General features: G+C 34.3%; 2 protein-coding genes across 3 annotated transcripts; both read left to right on the top strand.

The window, feature by feature from the left end:
• The first annotated feature begins 3,064 nt into the window (after window positions 1–3,064).
• On the top strand, window positions 3,065–9,967 carry LOC140842665 (uncharacterized). Of its 2 annotated transcripts, XM_073210718.1 has the most exons (11): window positions 3,065–3,324; window positions 4,188–4,508; window positions 5,011–5,188; window positions 5,264–5,492; window positions 5,895–6,034; window positions 6,279–6,568; window positions 6,673–6,885; window positions 6,982–7,500; window positions 7,902–8,573; window positions 8,898–9,449; window positions 9,631–9,967. In XM_073210718.1, the coding sequence occupies exons 2-11, from the start codon at window positions 4,245–4,247 to the stop codon at window positions 9,850–9,852; spliced, it is 3,279 nt and encodes a 1,092-aa protein (XP_073066819.1). In that variant the 5' UTR covers window positions 3,065–3,324; window positions 4,188–4,244; the 3' UTR covers window positions 9,853–9,967. The 2 variants fall into 2 exon arrangements, with proteins under 2 accessions (XP_073066819.1, XP_073066820.1); XM_073210719.1 differs by lacking the exon at window positions 3,065–3,324 and having other exon boundaries at window positions 4,369–4,508; window positions 5,007–5,188.
• Window positions 9,968–17,725: 7,758 nt separating this feature from the next.
• On the top strand, window positions 17,726–21,469 carry LOC140842664 (multiple C2 domain and transmembrane region protein 16). Its single transcript, XM_073210717.1, has one exon. The coding sequence runs from the start codon at window positions 18,233–18,235 to the stop codon at window positions 21,326–21,328; it is 3,096 nt and encodes a 1,031-aa protein (XP_073066818.1). The 5' UTR covers window positions 17,726–18,232; the 3' UTR covers window positions 21,329–21,469.
• Window positions 21,470–22,058: the final 589 nt, after the last annotated feature.

The raw sequence follows: 22,058 nt of genomic DNA, 5'->3' as shown, positions 1-22,058 counted from the left end.
CGATACCTGAAAGACAGAAAAAATGTAAATTTAGTACATGTTCAGTGGTGTGAGAAAGTTGATGAGATGAAACTGATCGTGCTGACATCAGCATTGATAATTTCATTATATGTTCCAATGAGATGATGTTGAAATATTTTTTTTATTTGATTTAATAATTTGGTATTTAAAAATAGAATAATTAAAACATGATTAAAAAATAAAATTACATATAATTAAAAATTACACATAATTTTAAAACTTACATGCAATAGAAAAAATACATTTAATTAAAAACTTCAGATTTTTTTTTTTGTTTTTACGAGTTTTCATATTTTTAATTTCTTAAAAAAATTTAAAGGATGAGATTGATTTGGCCGATGATCTGTAACAGTCAGATCATCTCAACCGTTTTATTATTAATTTATTTTTATTTTAAAATTTATTATATATTTTTTAATCTGTATGTTGATTTCATGTATGAAAAATAAAAAAAAAAATAAAAATTGGACCTCATCGCGCAAAGACTCTCTACGTGAAGAGATTATGAGCATAGCACACGGATGATTTCGTGTGCTTCTTCCTCTACCATGAGATCCCGAACAGGATATCGAGTGGTTCTTTAGTGACATTCTTTGCACGCTCCAGTGAGGAACGGGAAATCGACAATTATAAAAACTAATGAGAGATAATTATAATTTGAAATTATAAAATAGAAAAACAAATGAACTAAACTGCAATCTAAAGAATGAAATTCGAAGGAAAAAAAATACAAAATTACACTATTTTAACTCTATATATATAAAAACTAATAATTATAATTGCGTTTTTTTTAATCCTCCATTCATTTGTATCTATCTATTAATGTACGTTATTATTGAATCGTTTTCAAGAAAGATGTCAAATGTTAAACTAGAGGCTAAGTGATGGCTACCACACTTTTGTGTAGATATGAATATGAATACTAGTAAATTCACAGCCACCAATACATGATAAAAAAAATCATAAATCATAAAAAAAATCAAAAATAAAAATCACAGGACGAGGGAATATATTTCTCAAAAAACTTTTCGTGAGACGGTCTTACGAGTCGATTTTGCGAGTCTAATTTTTTATTTGAGTCATTCATGGACAAATATATATTTTTATTTAAAAGTATTACTTATTATTGTAAATATGAACAACGTTGACTATTTTAATAGATAAAGATAGTGAGACCGTCTTACCAATAACATATTATATATTAATATGATTTTTATTTAAATTTCGATAATGAGATAGATATATTTCGACCAAAAAAAATTATATATTCTGAAACAAATGTTGGTACCACCCCGTGGTTGATATAAGATGTGTCATATTTAAGGTTTGCACTTTTAAATTCCTCTTTCGAAAAATAAATATCGAAATTCGCTTCAACTGTCAAACGTCATCCCCGCCCACATTTATTTCACCCTACCTTGTGAGGCACTGCCCCCATGAGGTGATCAAAGGCCCAGATTTAAACACACATACACCCCATGAAGTGATCAAAGGCCCAGATTTAATCACCATGTAAAATCAATGGCTGAGATTCTGTGAGGGCACTGCCCGCCATACCCACAGCCATGTTACTCGTATTAATTAATTGAACATTTATGAGATAATATAATAAATATTTATTCGTGAAATGATTAATTATGTCCATATTTATAATAAAAAAACAATATATTTGACATAAAACATAATATTATTTCATAGATGACTCAAAAAGAATATTTGCCTTTTAAAATTGATTTGTGATGTGGTCTCACACGAGTTTATGTGTGACTAATAAGTAACATCCTCAGGCAGAGTTTGAAATCCCACACAATTAATCATTTGATAAGTATCTCACCGAATCTCATATTTATTTGGTCATAATATTTATTCATTAACTAATTATTTATTTTAAATCTATAAAATTCTTAATTATTTAGCTTACATCAATCAAATCATTGAATTCAAATTATAATATATCTTTAATAAATTAATATTATAAATATTTTATTAATATTAAAAATCAAAAATCAAAATTTATCATCTTACCTCAAAATTTATCAATATAACCAATCAAATTATTATCAATAAAATCAAATAAAAAAAGTATAATTTATGTAGCAGAATTATCGCTTTTTGAATAATGCATGATAGTACATAATAAATTTACAAATGATGTTCTTATCACTAAACTAATAAAGTAAAATTAATTATCGTAGGTCAAACATTACGTTGATTTTGGTGTCCACTCACTTTCTACATGCAACGCATTAAATTTGTTAGTTTCATCATAAATCATTTTCACATTTTTTTATAAATCATATTTTTAAGTATACAAAAACTCTAATAAACCGTCTCACGTATCAGTTTTCTGAGACAAATCTCTAGTCCAACTCGGTTCATAAAAATCTATTACTTATTGTAAATATAGGAAGGTGGGAGTATAAGGTTCCAAAAGTGAATTAAATGGTGCTGATTATAATGCCTAGTCGATGCCTCAAGCAAAGAATTTTAGAGATTCTTTAATTCTAGTGAATATCGAACATGTTTTAAATTATTTCAATTAAATTTAAATCTCATTTATTTTTTTACGATGTTCACGCTAGCGTTAATAAGCTCGACTCATCATTCGAATATCTATTACTATATTCTTCATTTAAAAATCTAACATTCGGTGAAGTCATTTTTCTAATGATACTACAAAATTGCAAATGCAATCTTTATTTTTAATTAATTTACAATTTGGTTGATGCAGATTTTATTAGAAAAAATTAGAAAGAAAACTGCTTCGATTTTTTTTTTATAAAAACTATTTATAAAGAGGACAAAATTTTAAAATACTAAAAATATTAATTAATATAATATTTCACGTGTCGATAAACCAAGTTGCCACAGTTGTCCTTCCACACGAGGGACACTCGGACAGAAGAGAGAAACCGTGGCCGCTCCGACCCGACCCGTCTCTCTCGCGTGTCAATTCCAACAGAATCCGGGGGCATTTTGGTCTCCCGAAAAATCACGAGATTTGACCAAGCTGTCTTATAACTCCACGCACTTGTTTTTTTTCAACTACCCCACCCTTCCCATTTTGCATCTTTTTGGGTTTTTTGGGGTATATTCTTTCTTCCCTATTTTCTGGTTTTTTTTGTTGGGTTTGCAGTATAAAAATCATGAAGTGAATGGTCACAAATGTGAATTCTTACGTCGTCTTTGATTTGTATATATACGTTTACTTAATCGGAGTTCGCTGGGTTTTGAAGCCATTTCTCTGTCTTCTGCAAATGGATTAGTTCTTTATGGGTGATTGATTTGTCCCGTAAATCCAAGGTGAATCCTTTACATTATCATTCAATTATTGGTTTTCTTTGGCATGCTTGTTTTGTTGGGATGTAAAGATTTTTGTTTTGTTTTCGTAATTCTCAAGCTATCGTTTTATGATGGTGGTTTTGGACTGGGGGACCTCTGTGGCGGTTTCAATTAGTTGAAATTGAGTGGAGTTTTTTGGGTTTTATTTTTGGAATTTTGATCAACGCATGGAGTTTGATGTTTAGATCGTCTTAAACGCAGAGGTTAGTCAATTGGGTTTTAAGATTTCGTCGTTTTACTAGGAATAATTAGGGTCATTTTTATCGGATTGTGATTTTAAATCCAAAAAATAAGGACAACGGTAGCCAAGGTTTATTTTTTTTTGAACTGTTGTATTCAAGGGTCGTCCTTCCTTCTGGATATCTATCTGATGTGCTCACGTACATTGTTTAAGTGTCGACTTTGTGATCTGATCCCGTTTGATTTAATATTGTTTTTGTTTTTTGGCCTCACCCGGATTCTGCTTAAACAGTAAACGATAATAAAGCCCAAATATTTTGTTTTGTAATAACAAAGACGAATTTCTTTTTGTACAGACAAAGGTTAACAAATTATTTCATTGATGTTCAAACGCTTGTCATTGCTACTTCTGTATACGTAAATAAGCTTAATTTTATGACTGAAGTGTTGCATTCGCAGTCTTCTTCGGGGGTTCATTAAAAATATTTGTTTAGGGCTGGTATTCGAGGTTGTGACCCTCAATCTTGTCTTCTGGACGGGCTTTGCTTGATGCATTATATTTCTTGTCAATGTTCAATTTGATTTAATTTCTCTACAAAACTTGGAAGACAACTTCTTGACAGTGGTTTATTTTTTTTTTAAAGGGCGACGAGTATTGGCTGTTGATCAAATTACAGGTCCTTATTTAATAATATATTTCCATGGAGGATTTGGTTGTGTCTCCATGCCAGAAGCAGACCACACATGCTTCTCGAAAAAATTCATTTTTCAAGGATCTTTTGCTTGTTGCTCGAGAAGGTTCCGTCTCTGATTTAGATTTGGCTTTGTCCTTGCTGAAGAAAAATGGTGGAAATGTAAATGCAAGGAACTCATTTGGTCTCACACCTCTTCATATTGCAACTTGGAGGAATCACATACCTATAGTTAGAAGGCTGCTTGAAGCTGGTGCAGACCCTAATGCTAGGGTACATTTTTCATTCCGATATTATATTATTTTCTATTCTACTCACTTTAAAGTCCGGTGCACGCCAAGTTATTTTTAGATGCGTCATATGGAGTTGTGGGTTTTTTTTTATCTCAGTCAACATGAGCAGGTCTTTTTTCTCTAATCTTCTAAGTATTTATTTGTTTTTCTTTTTCATTCCGTAATCGCCTTGAGTCGAGGCACTGGATAATCAGGATAGATTCAATTATGAAGGCACATCTATATAGATTGGAGCAAGGAGAATGAAATTGTAGTTCCCTGTTGTCAAAAATAAAGAGCTTTATAACAATCAAAATGAGGAAGATTAGTTCAACGATTTAATGTTTTCTCAAATTAATTCACTTCCTTGTGTAGTCCATTAGCTTGTCAGCAGTGGGCAATCATTATAATTCAATAAATGGGAACTGTGTTTCTTTTAATGATCATTTACTTGTGGAGTTGGATTGTTACTATTATCTAAAATGAGAGTGGTCCCTAGTCAGGACGGGGAATCAGGGTGGAGTAGCCTTCACAGAGCTTTACATTTTGGCCATCTAGCAGTTGCATGCGTTCTCCTTCAATTTGGTGCCTCTTTTACATTGGAGGACTCAAAATCCCGGATACCTGTTGATCTCCTATCTGGGCCTGTAATTCAGGCTGTTGGGAGTGAGAACAATTCAAGTATGTAAATTGAAAAAAATGAAATTCTTAGTTTGTTTTGATCATCACTTAGGATGACTTATTCTACTTTTTCAGTTGCTACTGAGGTTTTCAGCTGGGGCAGTGGTGTTAATTATCAACTTGGAACTGGAAATGCACACATTCAGAAATTGCCATGCAAAGTTGATTCACTTCATGAGTCATTCATCAAATTGATTTCTGCAGCAAAATTTCACAGCGTCGCAGTCAGCTCCTGTGGGGAAGTCTACACCTGGGGATTTGGAAGGGGTGGCCGACTTGGCCATCCTGACTTTGACATACACAGGTAGGTGGAAATCAGCGTGGCGTTGCCGCTCTTCTACTAAAAATTTTAATTATCATGGAGAACTTGGTAAACCCTTGTGTGCTGCTGAGATATCTGAAAATATTTTGTATGATTACTCTTATTTATCCTATTGGATTTTGCTTCCGTTATGTCAATATTTGATACTTCTTGTCATTAAGAACTGTGGGGTTAGTGTTTCTTTCAATTCTATATTTATTGTTGTATTTCGTGATTTCTTATATAGAAAAAGAACTTCGGGGATTACATCTATGATGTTTTCTTTTCATGATCCTAACAAACACCTGAGTTTCTTTTCTTCTCTTGGTTTAACTGAACTGTGGGGAGGATTGAAATGAATGTTTCTTGAAATTTCTACGAGATTAACTGTACGTCATTTTGCAGTGGGCAAGCTGCAGTTATCACTCCTCGTCAAGTGACTTCAGGTTTAGGCACACGTCGGGTCCAGGCTATTGCTGCAGCTAAGCATCATAATGTTGTTGCTACAGAGGGTGGAGAAGTATTTACTTGGGGTTCTAATAGAGGTAAATTAATCCATGGATGTCGTGATCTTGGTGTCCTTGTGTTTTAATTCAAAATATTTGTGTTTTTCTCTTTAGGAGAGGCTGGATTGAAAATAGACAAGTTGTAACCACATGGATTTTCAGTTTATTTTAGATAGAGAGCAGAGTTACTGGGGGTTGGGGTATAACATGAGCGATTAGCTTTTATAATCATCACCATTCATCTTGTTTTACAGATTTGACTTATTCCTATGAAAATTTTCAGAGGGACAACTTGGCTATACTTCTGTTGACACCCAGCCCACACCTCGAAGGGTAAGTTCTTTGAAGGCACGAATAGTTGCTGTTGCAGCTGCTAACAAACACACTGTCGTAGTTTCGGAGGCTGGTGAAATTTATACATGGGGTTGCAATAAAGAGGGCCAGCTTGGTTATGGCACCTCTAACTCAGCATCAAATTACACTCCCAGGGTGGTTGAGTACTTAAAAGGAAAATCTTTTAGTCGTGTTGCTGCAGCCAAGTATCATTCTATTGCCTTAGGATCTGATGGAGAGGTATGAAAATGTGATTTAACTACTTCACTAAGTCTCTAGGAAATATGAATTTTTCCTCAAAGGGAGACGTTTTAATAATTTGGCTCATCTTTGATGGTTGGCAGGTGTTCACTTGGGGACATCGACTTGTCACTCCAAGACGTGTAGTCATTGCTAGAAGTATAAAAAAAGTTGGAAATACCATACTTAAATTCCATCGCAAGGAACGCCTCAATGTGGTTGCCATATCTGCTGGAGTGGCACACAGTGTAGCTCTAACAGATGATGGTGCTTTGTTTTATTGGAAATCATCTGATCCCGACCTTCGTTGCCAGCAGGTTTTTGTTTATATATGCGTGTGTGTTTGTGTTATTGGATTTTCTCCTATAAATGAGGTACTTGATGGTTTTTTTTAATAATTTTTTATTGCATAGCTTCATTCACTATGTGGGAAAAGTATTGTCAGTGTTTCTTCTGGGAAATACTGGACTGCTGCTGTTACCATTACTGGTGATGTTTATATGTGGGATAGTAAGAAGGCAAAAGATGAACCACCCGCTCCAACTCGAATGCATGGGGTGAAAAAGGCAACTAAAGTTTCGGTTGGAGAGACACATTTGTTGTTAATTAACTCACTCTATCATCCAGGCTATCCTCCTAGTACTGCTGACAGCGCAGAGGAGCTAAAGGTCAAGGATGAATCTCATGAATTGTGTGAAAATTTCATGTTTGATGATTTAGAGTTCGAGGACATATGCTCAAATGTCCAGAAGGATTCTGTGAGCACAGGCCTGACAGATCATAGAAACTTCTCTGAGAAAAGAGGTGTTCCTACGTTGAAAAGTCTTTGTGAGAAAATGGCAGCAGAACATTTGGTGGAGCCTCGAAATGCTATACAACTCCTAGAAATTGCAGATTCACTTGAAGCAAATGATCTTCGGAAATATTGTCAGGCATGTTTTCAAACCTTATTTACTGTTCATGTCCCTTGATAAAATGACATTTTTTTTCAGTCTTTTTTGTTTCAGTAAAACTGGTAGTTTTTTTTTTTTTATGTGGTACTTTACTCGAGACCACAGGCTTTACTTGAAGTTGTCTATGGCTGCAGTCTCAGTTTTGTCTTAAGAATAATTTTTGTATCACTGTTACAGCCTTACCACTAATATAATTGGGTATCAAATGATGAATGCGTGCAACACCTCTAGATAATGTGTTGAATGTCGTCCCTATAAAAAGGATCATGTGATTCTTCACTGAATTGCCTATCTTATTTGTCTGCTGTAGAAATTGTTTTGGTTGGCTAATGATTCTTAAATTCTTCTTATTTATTTAACACGTGCAAAACTTACTGCAGGAAATTGCAATTCGCAACCTTGATTACATTCTTACCTTGTCAGCACAATCTTTTGTAAGCACTTCATTAGATGTTTTAGTAGATCTTGAGAAACTTTTAGATATTAAGTCATCAGAAACTTGGAGTTATCGCCGGCTTCCTACCCCGACTGCTACGTTTCCAGCCATTTTAGACTGTGAAGAAGAGGATCGTGAGAGCGGAGTTTTTCGTACACGTGATGATGGTGCAAAGAGATCGCTGTCTTTCATGAAAGATGGAGCTCACAGATCAGAAGGCTTTCTGCATGCCTTTGATGACGCAAAAGACGGCATCCCCAAACAAATAAGAGCTTTGAGGAAAAAGCTGCAGCAGATTGAGCTGCTAGAAGAGAAGCAATCCAAGGGTCACCTTCTCGATGACCAGCAGATAGCAAAGCTTCTGAAGAGGTCAGCTTTGGAAAGTTCCCTTGCCGAGCTTGGTGAACCAATCGAAACAGTGCAGTCGAATGATTGTTCATCTATTTCTATTGATGAAAAAGGAAGTAAGAGAGGGGAGGTATCGAGAAAGCAAAGAAGAAAGAACAAGCACAAGACATCACAGAAGGAAGAAGAGGCTAGCAACGCCGTAAACAATCTCAACTCAGGCCTTGAAATAGATTTCTTGGATGTTGAGGCTCCACAAGATGCCAATGGGGTGCGTACAAGTATTTTTTTACAAACTTCATCATCATTTTGGTGTCAGTGGCTCTAATGAACATTTATTCACAAAAGTGATCTTGGGTTAAGATTTATATGTGGTGAAATGGGTAAAAGGGCTTCTGGGCAACTAAATTTTAAAAATTCCGACTTTCGGAAACTACTAGTTTCACAAGATTTCATTAATGTTGAGCTCATTGCCAATATAGTATACTTTATTTTTTAGTCTAGTGTTAAAACGGTCTCACGAGGTCACTGTTTCTTTATCAAACTTAATTGTTCTTCAAATTTGTTTTAAAATATATTAGTTTTCAACCTATAGGAGAAAGATGTAGATTCTGAAAGTGCCATGCTAAGCCAAGACTCCAAGGAATTTCTTTCCAGTGATAAGAAAGCAATTAGAGACCGGGCCAAGGATAAGATTGCTACATCTGCATCATCCAAGAAGAAAAGCCGAAGAGGCGGGCTCTCTATGTTTTTGAGTGGTGCCCTTGACGACACACCAAAAAGCACCCCTCCTCCTGTGATTGCCAAAAGTGAAGGGCCAGCATGGGGTGGCGCTAAAATCTCAAAGGGTCTAGCCTCGCTACGTGAGATACAAGATGAGCAGCAGATCAAAACTAATGAGATACAGGATGAGCAGATCAAAACTAATGAGACTAAGCGTACGCAACAGATAGAAGAGCTTTCTGATAGCACTGTTATAAAAGGGAAACTTCAATTTAGTTCTTTTGTGCCTTCCTCTCCGATACCTATGGTCCCTCCTCAGAAAGCACAGGTGTCTACTGCCGAAAAAGATACACCTCCTTGGGCTGCATCTGGTACTCCACCTTCTCTTTCCCGTCCCTCTCTCAGAAATATCCAGTTGCAGCAGGTATGCTTCCTCTCTGTCGTCAAGTTCTCTATTTGAATTTTCTTTGCATGGTTGAGTGATGCTTGTATGATTTTCTTGCGGGCCAACCTGAATTCTAAACTTGTCAAAGATTGCTGAAACCTTTTTTCGAGATTCTTCCTTGTAACAATTTTCATGTGCTAGTACCTAATGATTTTTGCAGGGAAAACAACAGAACATTTCTCATAGTCCAAAGACTAGAGCTACTGGTTTTTCCGTAATGACAGGCCAGGGATCACCATCGGAGAATAGTGGCGTGAACCGTTGGTTCAAGCCAGAAACTGAGACACCCTCTAATATTCGTTCGATTCAGATCGAAGAAAAGGCTATGAAAGACCTCAAGCGATTTTACAGAAGTGTGAAGATCGTAAAGAATCAGTCATAGCAGGACAGGGTAACTTTTTTTCCTTCTTTTCTTCCCTTGTTTAGGTATCATTCTTCTGTAAATTTACTTGTACAGATGGTTTCTTAATTTTTTTTATTCTAAATCATCTTCACCATGACCATAATCTATCAGTATAATATGCATTTCTTGCATGACCTATGGTTCCAAATTAGAAACTTAAATTGTCAGAAATGATATTTTTCTATCAAGTTTTATCATGTAGCTCCTACATAATCTACTCAGACCTCTTTTAACGTTTGATTTTTTAAAATAAAATTGTGTGTTTTTTGTGGATCAAGCACACGTGGCATTGGAGTGAAGATTAGATCTACAAATAATAATTATATTGTATGATTTGATTTTGATGTTAAAAAAAATTAGAGGGATTTTTATAGATATTTTTGAAATTAATACAGAGCTTGAACAATCCCTCAATCATCCGGCCCCGTACTGGCAACATAGGCTGTTTCTTTCTTTCTTTTTTTTTTTTATTTGTCCTTTTGAAGTTACATACATGATACATAGACTGTTTAATATAATTAATGTTTTATTGGTATAATATCTAGAATATATAATATGGTTAAAATTAAAAATATTTTACTTATACTTTCATATGTTTAACAGGTACGTAGGCAGATTATTATTATTTAATATCATTTTATAACAATTGCTAATTTTGATTCAGACTAAAAATAAATTAGTCATACTTTTATACAAATTAAAAGGTATAAATTTTAGAAATTTGAGTGAACAGGAAACTGAATCAGGACAAACTTCAATTACATTGATCTTTTCTAAAATCAACCGAATAAAAAAAATTGATCGGTTTTTAAAATCGACCGAATCAGAAAAGTGTTTTAGTTTGAAGTTTGTATAAATAAAAATCATATTGAACCTAATCGATCTTGTAGATATAAAAATTATATAATATATTTTGTTAGAAAAATTTAAGAGAACTATAGCTTGTTATAATCGATTTTATTTGTATTTTAAATTTGTTTCTTTTTCTTTACTAGCATTTCATTTTAAGAATTTATAATTTTTATTTATAATAATGTGTATTGTCATTTTATTATATATTACGTTATTAAATGTTTCGATGTTTGTACTTACATTGTTAGTTGTTTATTTTTATAAATATAGAATCGATAGTGTGTGGATACAACCAAAGTCCCGTATTGAAAATACGTGAAGAAAATAATGAGTTTATAAGATGGAAAAATATCTCTGAGATTTTTTAGATAAAGTTCAAAAACAAATCTATGATGACTTAGACTCGAAATGAACAATATTATATCATTATAGAGTTGTGTGAGTTTCATTACACAACAAGTGATATAAAAGCCAGATTTAGATCGAGCCACCTACAAACAAAGGAGTCGGGGATCCGAATAAATCCATGATACACTGAAAATACACATGAAATATCATAGGAGTAAATAAAATGAAAAGATATCTTCCAATAAATTTTTGACATATTGGAAATACACGAGAAATATAATGTGTAATTAAGATGAAAATATAACTTCATTAGTGCGAGTTTTTTGCATAAAGTTCAAAACTAAATTTATGATGGCTTAAGCTCAAAGTGAACATTATTATACGAAGTTGACAATATTATACCATCGTTGAGATACATGGGTTCAATTGCATAACAGGATAATCAAAATAATTCATTTGAGAAAAAAAAATCAGACAATCAAACTGAGAATCTAGGTTTGGTTTGTTTTGTTTGTTTTAATTAACGATTTGTTTTGTTTGTTATTTGGCAAAATCGATAGGTTCGGGTTTTAAGAAAAACCGAACTATTCTGCATTGGCTCACCCTAAATATAGATAAGAAATATTTTAAAAAAATCGATAATTAATTTTTAAAAAAGCAAAACTATGAGATACGTGGATATTTGTAAATTAGATTTTCGATAATTTTAACCAACGAATAAATTAGGAACACTAATACTGCTGCAGGATTTACAATGATCAAATATAATTATTTCAAAAAAAGTAATAATTTCACGGATGAATAAAGGGACACTAAACCTAGAAAACACGATTTATATGCATCGGATGCGATAGATAAATATTTTCTCAGCTCAAAATATTTTGACAAGAAATCCGACATGACCGGTCGGTCGACCGGCCGGCCAGTGACCATACGGTCGGATTGAATCTTGTTCCTAAAAAAGGTTTTCGAAACTGACCCGTCGATTTATATTCGTTTGGACGATCAAAAATAATTATTTCTACAATGTATTGTCTTGTACGTCATTTTGTTCACTGATAAAATCGACCTATACATAAGAAATAACGCAGAAGAACATATTCAGTACCATTGCAAAAGTAGGAGACATAACTGGTCAAAATCATGTTAATAAAGATGGCATATCGGAATTACTTCTCTTTTCCACTGCCCAATTAAAGATATATAATGTGGATGCACAAGTATTTATTAATGTGTATGTGATTTGATTTGATTTGATTTGATTTGATTTGAGCAAGTGAAAGAACAATGGAAGTCCAAAAAGGAGAACAAAGATAGACAGAGAGATTAGAAATGTTGTGGAATTGTGGAAGCTCAATATAAAGTCGAGGGTTAGAGACATATATTTGTATATATATATATCAAAGCTAAATGCTTGACTTGATTCTTTCGATTGGATAGATGTAATATCAGCTATACATTTTCATGATCAAATGCATTACATACAATCATATAAATACAGAAATTTGACTAGAAAGACAATCGAGAACAAACTGATATATAGAACTAATTAATTTTTAGGCATGTCAGACATTTGAACATGTTAAAGTTTGTCGTCATATATTGATCTCAAATTAAAGAATAACCAATCGAGCTCGAGTCGAACTACCAAAACTAACCAAGATCTTTTTCAAAAAATTGATTTACAGAAACTAGCCAAACAAAATGATTATTGGATTGATTAGATTAAATTAAATTAAAATTTAGCATGATATACCCCACCCACAAAACAAACATATAACTCGAGTATAGTAGCATGCGAAAAAGCGAAAACAAACAAAGAGTCCATATAAAGCGAGAGAATAAGGCAAAGACCAAAACTCCAAAACCCCATCAGCCTTTCATTATTCTAAGCATCAAATGTCCTGTCTTATCATGTGCTTCAACATCCCACCCATTAATTTCCTTTTTTATATATATGATTCTTGCTTCATTATTCTGTTTAGTACTTTATTATTTTCTTTTGTTCCTCCCTAATCTCCCCGACTCTCATGTTCCTTATAATAATAATTAATGCCATAGCTGTTACTGTATCATATATACTAGCTAGAAGTAGAAAGACTGCTGTGGAGTTGAATTGTTTGTTGGGTTTTCTTCATTTTCTCGATCCATTGATTGCTCAATCGTGCACAAGGGAGAGAAGTAAGGAAAGGGTGTGTTTGGAATGGAGACTGCTCCAAGATCTTTACTTCTCTTCATGTGTGATATATGATTGAGTACGCTGAATGATCTCGGACCAGGCTTCATTCCTTACTCTCCAATTTCCTCGCTCGAACATGCATATACTTTGTTCTTCGTCTTAGGACAGGTAAAATATACTTCCCTTTTCTGGTTTAGAGTTATGTTTTAGTGATGATGATTTCGTTTAAGGGTTTTGAGATTGTTGCATTCCTCGTATATTCTTGTCAATATTTCTATATATCGACTTGATCCTTGCCCTGAACTACTGGTAGTTGAATCTTCTTCATCGGGAGGGGATAAGTGATTAAACTACATTCGAGTTTATATCCGATCCGGTAGGAGAAATCGGGTTCTGGTTAGCTTTTGATTATGTGCAATATTCTTCTTTTTTTATTTTTGAGTGATGATTGAATAATTCTTGATTATATATGATCGGAATTTTGTTGGATCGGTTTTATTTATATGAGTTTATATGTGAATAATTATGTGTGGAGGTTGACTATTAAGCTAAGTCCAAAATAAATGATCAAATAAGGTTTCAGGTTATTGAGTTTTAATTTATCTAATATGTTGTGAGACTTTAATGTGTAGAGACATAACTGTAGTTTTTGTTTTTACGATGTACTAAAACAGAAATATAATAATATATATATATATATATATATATATATATATATATATATATATATATATATGGGTCAGTCCCCGGATCACGAGGTATCGCGTTCCATATTCTCTTTCCCCATTAAGAAAATAATTTAGAAGAGAAAATTAAAGGATCTCTCAAGAAAATAGTGCGTAAATATGGAATATCAATATACGTTCTAAAGAATTCAGAATTATGCTTACGCTTAAGATTTAAGTCAAATATTTAATGATTTAGTATGATGGATTCTGCGGTTCATAGGTTTTTCCAACAAATTTAGCCAATGGATTAGAAACATTTTATTAGGGATCATTAATAATCTTATAAATTAGCATGAAACCCAAGAAAGAGAAAAGAGATCACCCTTTATAGGGAAGCGAAGAGGGCTTTATTTCCTTGGATTCGACTTGAAAATATAGGTGACAATTAAGCTGCATGAATATATAATATTCAATCATCTCAATTTATTTAAAGAAACTGAATATATATCATATATAGTTTTCTTTCCTCGTGATATATGTATTTTGGTTAAAGTTTAAAACTATATATTGTTTGGATCATTTCGAATAAATTTCAGTTTATGAGAAAAATGTGGTTTTCCAGTATACTATCAAAGCTAAGAAAGTACACAAGTGCAAGATCTCTACTGAGCAACTACGTTTTTCATTTAATTTATGCACTCTTAGGGGTTTTTGTACGTAATAATAATATTTGGCCAAGAAGCACATTTATATATGTTTTGAATAATTTAGATATATAAATATATACAGCTCTATGTTCATCGTTGAGCTGACATTCACTTATTAGATGTAATAAAACATATTAAAATTGTACATCTATTATGTGAGTTTTACAAAAAATATATATATATATATATATTGATGAGAAATATATTTATATAATGTTGTTCAATAGATTTTGTGATTTATGAGCATTTTTTTATATTTGTGATTTTATTTCCCTATTTTGTCAAATATAAATTTTAATCCACTATTATTATTTTTCATAATTTTACGACATAGTTGGCCAAATTTGCACAGAGATGGAAAAAAAAAAAATTCTCTTTGTTGATCATACTAATCATAATCTCATTGGAAAAAAGATCCAGATTTTTTTAAAAAAAATTAGTTAATTATTTAAGATCGTTATATCGATCTATGTCAAATTAACATTGAAGTCAATTTTACAACATTTATCAATACGAATTAAATAATCCATCTTATTATTTGATCAATATCATTTGATGAAATAATTTACATTAATTTCAATTTATCGTTATTAAAAATGATTACGTAACAATTTATTTTATTAAAAATATTGTTAGACAATACATATATAATATATTGGTTGCTGAAAGGAAAAAAAATGTCATTACATGATTTAATTCAATGACCACATTATTAATTCTGACTAGGTAGAACTTGGAAAATGAAAATGAAACTTTAAAAATACGTTCATCCAACAAATTATAAGATAATTAATTAATTTTATAAGATTTTAGCTTGTAATATTAAACATAAAATTTTCTTCAAACAATATTTATTTGGGAAAATTGTCAAATCCGTCATATAATTTTTCTTGTTTTCTAGTTTCGTCAGGTAAGTTGTCGAATTTGGGTACCTTAGGGCACTCACATTCGTTATTGTTATAATACTCACCGTCTCATAAAAAATCATAGGGTCCACATGCCACATACACATTACATTAACACATCTATTTTCTCACATTCATTTTAACATTCATACTCTTTATTTGTAGGTCCCACTGTCCTACTCATTCATCTTATTCTTACTTTAAATTAAATAAAACAATTTCAAATTTTTTAAGAAATTAAAATTATTATTATTTTATATTAATAATAATATGTTTTTATATATTTAGTACATTATTTTAATTTATTTTAATATCCGAATTTCTTTTTAAAAAACGAAAATTTTAAATTTAAACCAATACATTAAATAACATTAAAAAAGGAAGCGTTCAGCGACGGTTGTATTAAAAACCGTTGTCATTATTCTATATAGGCGACCGTTTTCTTTTTTAAAAACACACCGTCCTACAATCCATTTTTTAGGAACATGTAAGTACGCCACCTAACCGGTTGATACTATGTCAACTGTCGTTTATAAAGAACCACGCCATTTTAAGTGCGACTGCGTCTTTTACCCGGTCCTTATATAAAATAACGACGGGTTTTCGTAGTTTAGATCATTATATGTAAAACAGTCGAAAATTTTCGGTTTTCAAAACTCCGGTGTTCGCTTATCATTAGCGTTACGGTGACAATAAGATTAACCTGTCGCTTTTTCTCGACACGTTCTATAAAAACGTACACTGTCGTATTCATTAAAATAGAACGGTCTTTAGCGATGGTCGTTATATTAGCGACGTTTTCCCACGCCGTCGCTAATCCCCATTGGACAGAACGTCGTTTTCGGAAAACCGTCGTCCAAAAAATGGAAAAGTGAACTAAATTGAAATTTTATAATATAGAGTACCAAATGTCGCAAAAAAACAACCAGCTCAAAAAACATTTTTTCCTAAAAATATAAACATGGATGGAATCAACATTTGTTTTCGTCTTTAATTTTTTTCCTTTTATTTATCGGATATATAATTTTTTTTTTGTTTTAAAAAAATGAACACTATAAACACAAACAATGGGTTGTGATCTGTAAGGTCGAACGGATGATTTCACGTGCGTACGACAATGGACAATAAATTAATAGAGTATAATTGAGTGATCAAGATGAGTATAACATTGAATCACAAATAATATTTATCGTATGAATATAAAGAGATAATTCGAGTTGGTTTGTGAGTATTTAAATGTCATAATCATTAAAAATTAGTCAATAAAATAAACTATTTGCATAATATATATATATATATATATATATATATATATATATATATATATATATATGAATATAAAGAGATAATTCGAGTTGGTTTGTGAGTATTTAAATGTCATAATCATTAAAAATTAGTCAATAAAATAAACTATTTGCATAATATATATATATATATATATATATATATATATATATATATATATATATATATATATATATATATATATATATATATTATGCAAATAGTTTATTTTATCATATATACATATAGATATATATTAATTAAATGCCATAATCATTAAAAATTAGTCAATAAAATTAAACGATTTGCATATTTTCGATCAAAATAATATGATAATATATCATATATGTACGTAAGTGTACTGAAATTAGTATTCGATCAACTCTAAATTACTTCAATATATAAACGGTTTAAACTGGACTAAAAAATTTATTAGTCGGATATATATGATACATATTTAAAACATAATAATTAATTTACACTTCTATTTTAGGATGAACATCTTCATAGCAAAAATAATATAGATATGAGAAAATTGATTTTTTGTATCCATATGAAAAAATGATTTTTTTTTCTTAATGTGACGTCTATACAACGTTGATATGTACGGACGTTGACATATATAATATCACATCAACACTCCTTAATGAAAAAAAATTTAAATTATCAAAAATGAAAAGATACGTGACTAAAACTGAAATTTGATAACATAAACTACCGATCAAAATCACAAAATGACAAGATTACACAGAAAAATTGTAATTTTATCTACAAATATCACAGTATTTGGTGAGACTTAAAGGAAACCAAACATGATCTAGGGTATTTGGTTTGACAGTCCAAAATGCGACGTCCATTATATATATTTATTTCAAAAAGATGTCAAAAGCAGATGGTCTCTGGTCTAAGTCGGTGGAAAAGGGTTGCTCATCTCTGTCAAAAGCAATGCATGCCACTCACTGTTGGGATGGCTAATTTATAGATGAGTTTTCCATCCAGTGAAAAAGTTAATGGGAATCTGAATCAAAGAAAAGCTTGATCCCGTAAATCACTATATACCATCAAATTCTTTTTGTTTTTTTTTTAGTATTCAAGATTTTAGCTGTTTACATCTCCTTCTATAATACGAATCCAATGTTAATTTGATCTACAAAATGAACCAATCCCATCCCATAAATATTGAAAGAAATAAAGAGAAGTGATATTTGGTCGCAGATATATTCTTTTAAGGAAAACAATTCCCAAAGTGGAGACTTTACGAGTGGCATAAAGTCTTCTTGCAAGTTAAGTTAACTCCAGTACTGTAAAATTGCCTCGTCTATAATGCATTATTCTTCCCAAATTTTCTCTATAATCTCAATGCATTATTTCTTCCCAATAATCACACTTTCAGAGTGATTAATCAATAATTGATAAATGGCTGTTGTTCGGAAGCTTGTGGTTGAAGTTGTTGATGCAAGAAACCTTCTTCCAAAAGATGGCCATGGAGCTTCAAGTCCCTACGTGGTTCTTGATTTTCATGGGCAGCGGAGGAAGACGAGGGCCATGATTCGGGACCTGAATCCTGTGTGGAACGAAACGCTTGAGTTCAATGTTGTTAAAGCCTCCGAGGTATTTGGTGATATGCTGGAACTCGATGTCTTTCATGATCGAATTTTGGGGCCGACGACGAGGAATAATTTTCTGGGCAGGGTGAAGCTGAGTTCCAGGCAGTTTGTGAAGAAAGGTGAGGAGGCCTTGATTTATTATCCCCTGGAGAAGAAGAATTGGTTCAGTTGGATTCAGGGGGAAATTGGATTGAGAATTTACTTTGTTGACGAGATTGCGACTCCTCCTCCCCCTCCACCTCCTCCGGCGGCGCCAACTCCTCCACCTGAGGAGGTTAAGCCCGATCAAACTTCAGCTACGTCGGACGAAAAATCACCACCTGCAGAGACAGATGCAGCACCACCACCACCACCTTCAGAAGCGGAAACCACTGAATCTCCACCGGCGCCGCCATCGGAGCCACCACCTGCGCCACCAACAGAAAGTACAGTACCACCGTCTCCGGAAAATCCCATTCCACAAGCTGAAAACCGAGCTTCACCAGAAGACATCAATTCAGTGGATCCACCTCCACAGCCTACTCCACCCGTTGATCAACATCCAGATCAGGTGATGGCATCCGTAGAGCCAGGATTTGTTCCTCAGGTCAGAGTCAACAACATCAACGCTCCACAGCCAATCACTCGAGCATCATCCGTCAGCAGCTTTACTTCCGATCGATCGGACACACCATCACTCGAAAGGTCCTCGTTCGACTTGGTCGAGAAAATGCATTACCTTTTCGTCCGAGTGGTGAAGGCCCGATCGCTGCCAACCACCGGAAGACCGGTGGTGAAGATCACCGCATCGGGTTGCCACGTCATCTCCAAACCCGCTCGGAAAACAAATTTCTACGATTGGGATCAAACATTTGCTTTCAACCGGGACGCACCTGATTCCTCCACCATACTTGAGATTTCCGTGTGGGACCCGCTGAACACCACATCATCCAACGACATGGCAGGTCACGATTTCTTGGGTGGCATCTGCTTCGACGTGGGAGAAATCCCTTTGCGGGACCCACCAGATAGCTCGTTGGCCCCGCAGTGGTATCGCCTCGAGGGAGGCGGAGCCCACAGAGGAGACTTAATGCTCGCCACCTGGATCGGAACACAAGCCGACGAGTCGTTCCCCGATGCTTGGAAGACTGACACTGCCGGCAATCCAAGTTCAAGATCGAAAGTGTACCAGTCGCCTAAGTTGTGGTACCTCAGGTCGAGTGTAATCGAAGCACAAAATATCGAGACGATCATCCCTTTGAAAGAATCATCATTTCAGATCAAAGTTCAATTGGGATTTCAAGTCCAGAAAACGAGATCAATGATTAGTAGTAATGGAACACTAACATGGAATGAAGATTTAATCTTTATTGCAGCGGAACCATTCACCGAAAACAATCTGACATTTCTTTTGATAGAAAGCCGGCAATCGAAACAGCATGTGATAGTCGGTGCTGCAACTGTTCCGCTCGCGTCGATAGAAAGACGGGTGGACGATCGAAACGTGGCGTCTAGATGGTTCACTTTAGAAGATCCGACAGCGGAGAAGAGGGTTTATAAAGGTAGAGTCCACTTAAGGCTATGTTTCGACGGTGGATATCACGTGATGGATGAAGGAGCCCACTTTTGCAGCGATTATCGCCCAACCGCAAGGCAGCTTTGGAAACCTCCAATTGGAACACTGGAGCTAGGGATTATTGGATGCAAGAATTTGTTACCAATGAAATCAATTAATGGTAAAGGGTCTACCGATGCTTATGCTGTCGCTAAATATGGTAACAAATGGATCCGAACTCGTACAATTACGGATAGTTTGGATCCGAAATGGAACGAGCAGTACACATGGAGGGTCTATGATCCGTCCACGGTGTTGACATTAGGAGTATTTGATGGTTGGGAAGTGTTTGGATCTAATGGGTTTGAAGAGCCTGCCCGCCCCGATTCTCGTGTCGGAAAGGTTCGGATTCGAGTATCTACCTTGGCGATCGGGAAGGTGTACAGGAGTATCTTCCCGCTATTTTTGTTGTCACCGTTCGGTTTAAAGAAAATGGGAGAGATAGAACTAGCTGTTCGATTTGCACGTCTGGCTCCAACTCTTGATTTCTTGCACGTGTATTCAAAACCCATGTTGCCAATGATGCACCACTTGAAGCCGATTGGCATGGTTCAACAAGATGCACTGAGGACAACAGCTGTCAAGATAGTTTCCGCCCACTTATTGCGATCAGAGCCACCACTGAGACACGAGGTTGTTACATATATGCTAGATGCTGACTCGCACATGTTCAGCATGCGAAAGGTGCGCGCGAATTGGTTGAGGATCATCAATGTGATCGCAGGAGTAGTCGACGTGTTCAGATGGATAGACGACACGCGTTCTTGGAAGAACTCAACAGGGACGTTACTAGTACACGCATTGTTTGTGATGCTTGTGTGGTTTCCTGATTTAATTGTTCCCACGCTTGCGTTCTATGTCTTTGCGATTGGTGCATGGAACTACAGGTTCCATTCAAAAGCTTCATTGCCTCACTTTGACACAAAGATTTCACTAACAGAGTCGATCGACCGTGATGAGCTTGATGAAGAGTTCGATGCAATGCCTTGTATGAGGCCTGAAGAAATGGTACGTGTTAGATATGATAAGTTGCGAATGCTTGGGGCCCGTGTCCAGACAGTGTTGGGAGATCTTGCCACCCAAGGAGAGCGTGTGCAAGCATTGGTGACATGGCGGGATCCACGTGCCACGGGGATCTTTGTGGGATTATGCTTTGTTGTGGCGTGTATCTTGTATTTGGTTCCTTCAAAAATGGTGGCTATGGCATTTGGATTCTACTATCTTAGGCATCCAATATTCAGGGACCGAATGCCGTCACCGGCCCTCAATTTCTTCCGAAGGCTACCTTCACTTGTGGATCGGATGCTGTAGTTTGATAGAATGGGATTGATAAGCAAGCCAATGTATGAGAAACTTTAATGAGTAGATGGCTAAAATCCGAAGTGTAGTTCATGAGACGTTCTAAGTTTGAAACAGAAAACGAAATAATCAAACATGCAAATTACCTTTGAATCTTTGATGATGAAGTCCAAAAAACTTTTTAATTATCATTTTGTAGTTATCTTGTTTTTCTCCGTTGCATTTTATCTGAATTTACATGCAAAAAATATATGTACCTTCATCGATCTCTTCATCTGTTTCTTCATTAGATTCGCCCTTAATTTAACCTTTCTCGGCTTCAGACTTTTGATCACTCTTCTTTTCTTCTTCTTCTCGTCTTTCTTTCCTCGTCCTTCCTATATGTTTCTTCGTTTGTCTACCTTTTACCCTCTTCTTCACTTTCTGTTACCTCAGTGCTTTTGACTTTTCCCCCACATTTATTTTCACTCACTTCCTCCTCTCCACTCTCCTCTTCCTTACGTTCATTCCTTTTCCTTTTATCCTCATCTTTCTTCTTCTTCTCTTTTTTTTCATCATTCCCGTCTTTCTTCATCTTCTTTAGTTTCCCTTCATCAAATTCTTCTTCTTCTTTCTTCAGACTTGTCCTTTTCCTCTTCTTCCTCTTCTTCCTCTTCTTCTTCTCAATGAGCTCTACCTCGTCCTCTTCCTTATTTCCATAAACCTTTTTCTTGCACTCGTCACACTTCAATATCTCGTCACC

This window comes from Primulina eburnea, chromosome 10 (genome assembly GCF_022965805.1).
Source record: "Primulina eburnea isolate SZY01 chromosome 10, ASM2296580v1, whole genome shotgun sequence".
In the NCBI taxonomy this organism is placed as follows: domain Eukaryota; kingdom Viridiplantae; phylum Streptophyta; class Magnoliopsida; order Lamiales; family Gesneriaceae; genus Primulina; species Primulina eburnea.
This window is presented reverse-complemented; position numbering and strand designations above follow the sequence as displayed.

Excerpts from the sequence above, each read along its gene's own strand:
- LOC140842664 (XM_073210717.1), top strand. The coding sequence starts at position 18,233 with ATGGCTGTTGTTCGGAAGCTTGTGGTTGAAGTTGTTGATGCAAGAAAC.
- LOC140842665 (XM_073210718.1), top strand. The coding sequence starts at position 4,245 with ATGGAGGATTTGGTTGTGTCTCCATGCCAGAAGCAGACCACACATGCT. Across the intron at positions 4,509-5,010 it reads GTGCAGACCCTAATGCTAGG|GACGGGGAATCAGGGTGGAG; the intron begins GTACATTTTTCA and ends GTCCCTAGTCAG. Across the intron at positions 7,501-7,901 it reads ATCTTCGGAAATATTGTCAG|GAAATTGCAATTCGCAACCT; the intron begins GCATGTTTTCAA and ends AACTTACTGCAG.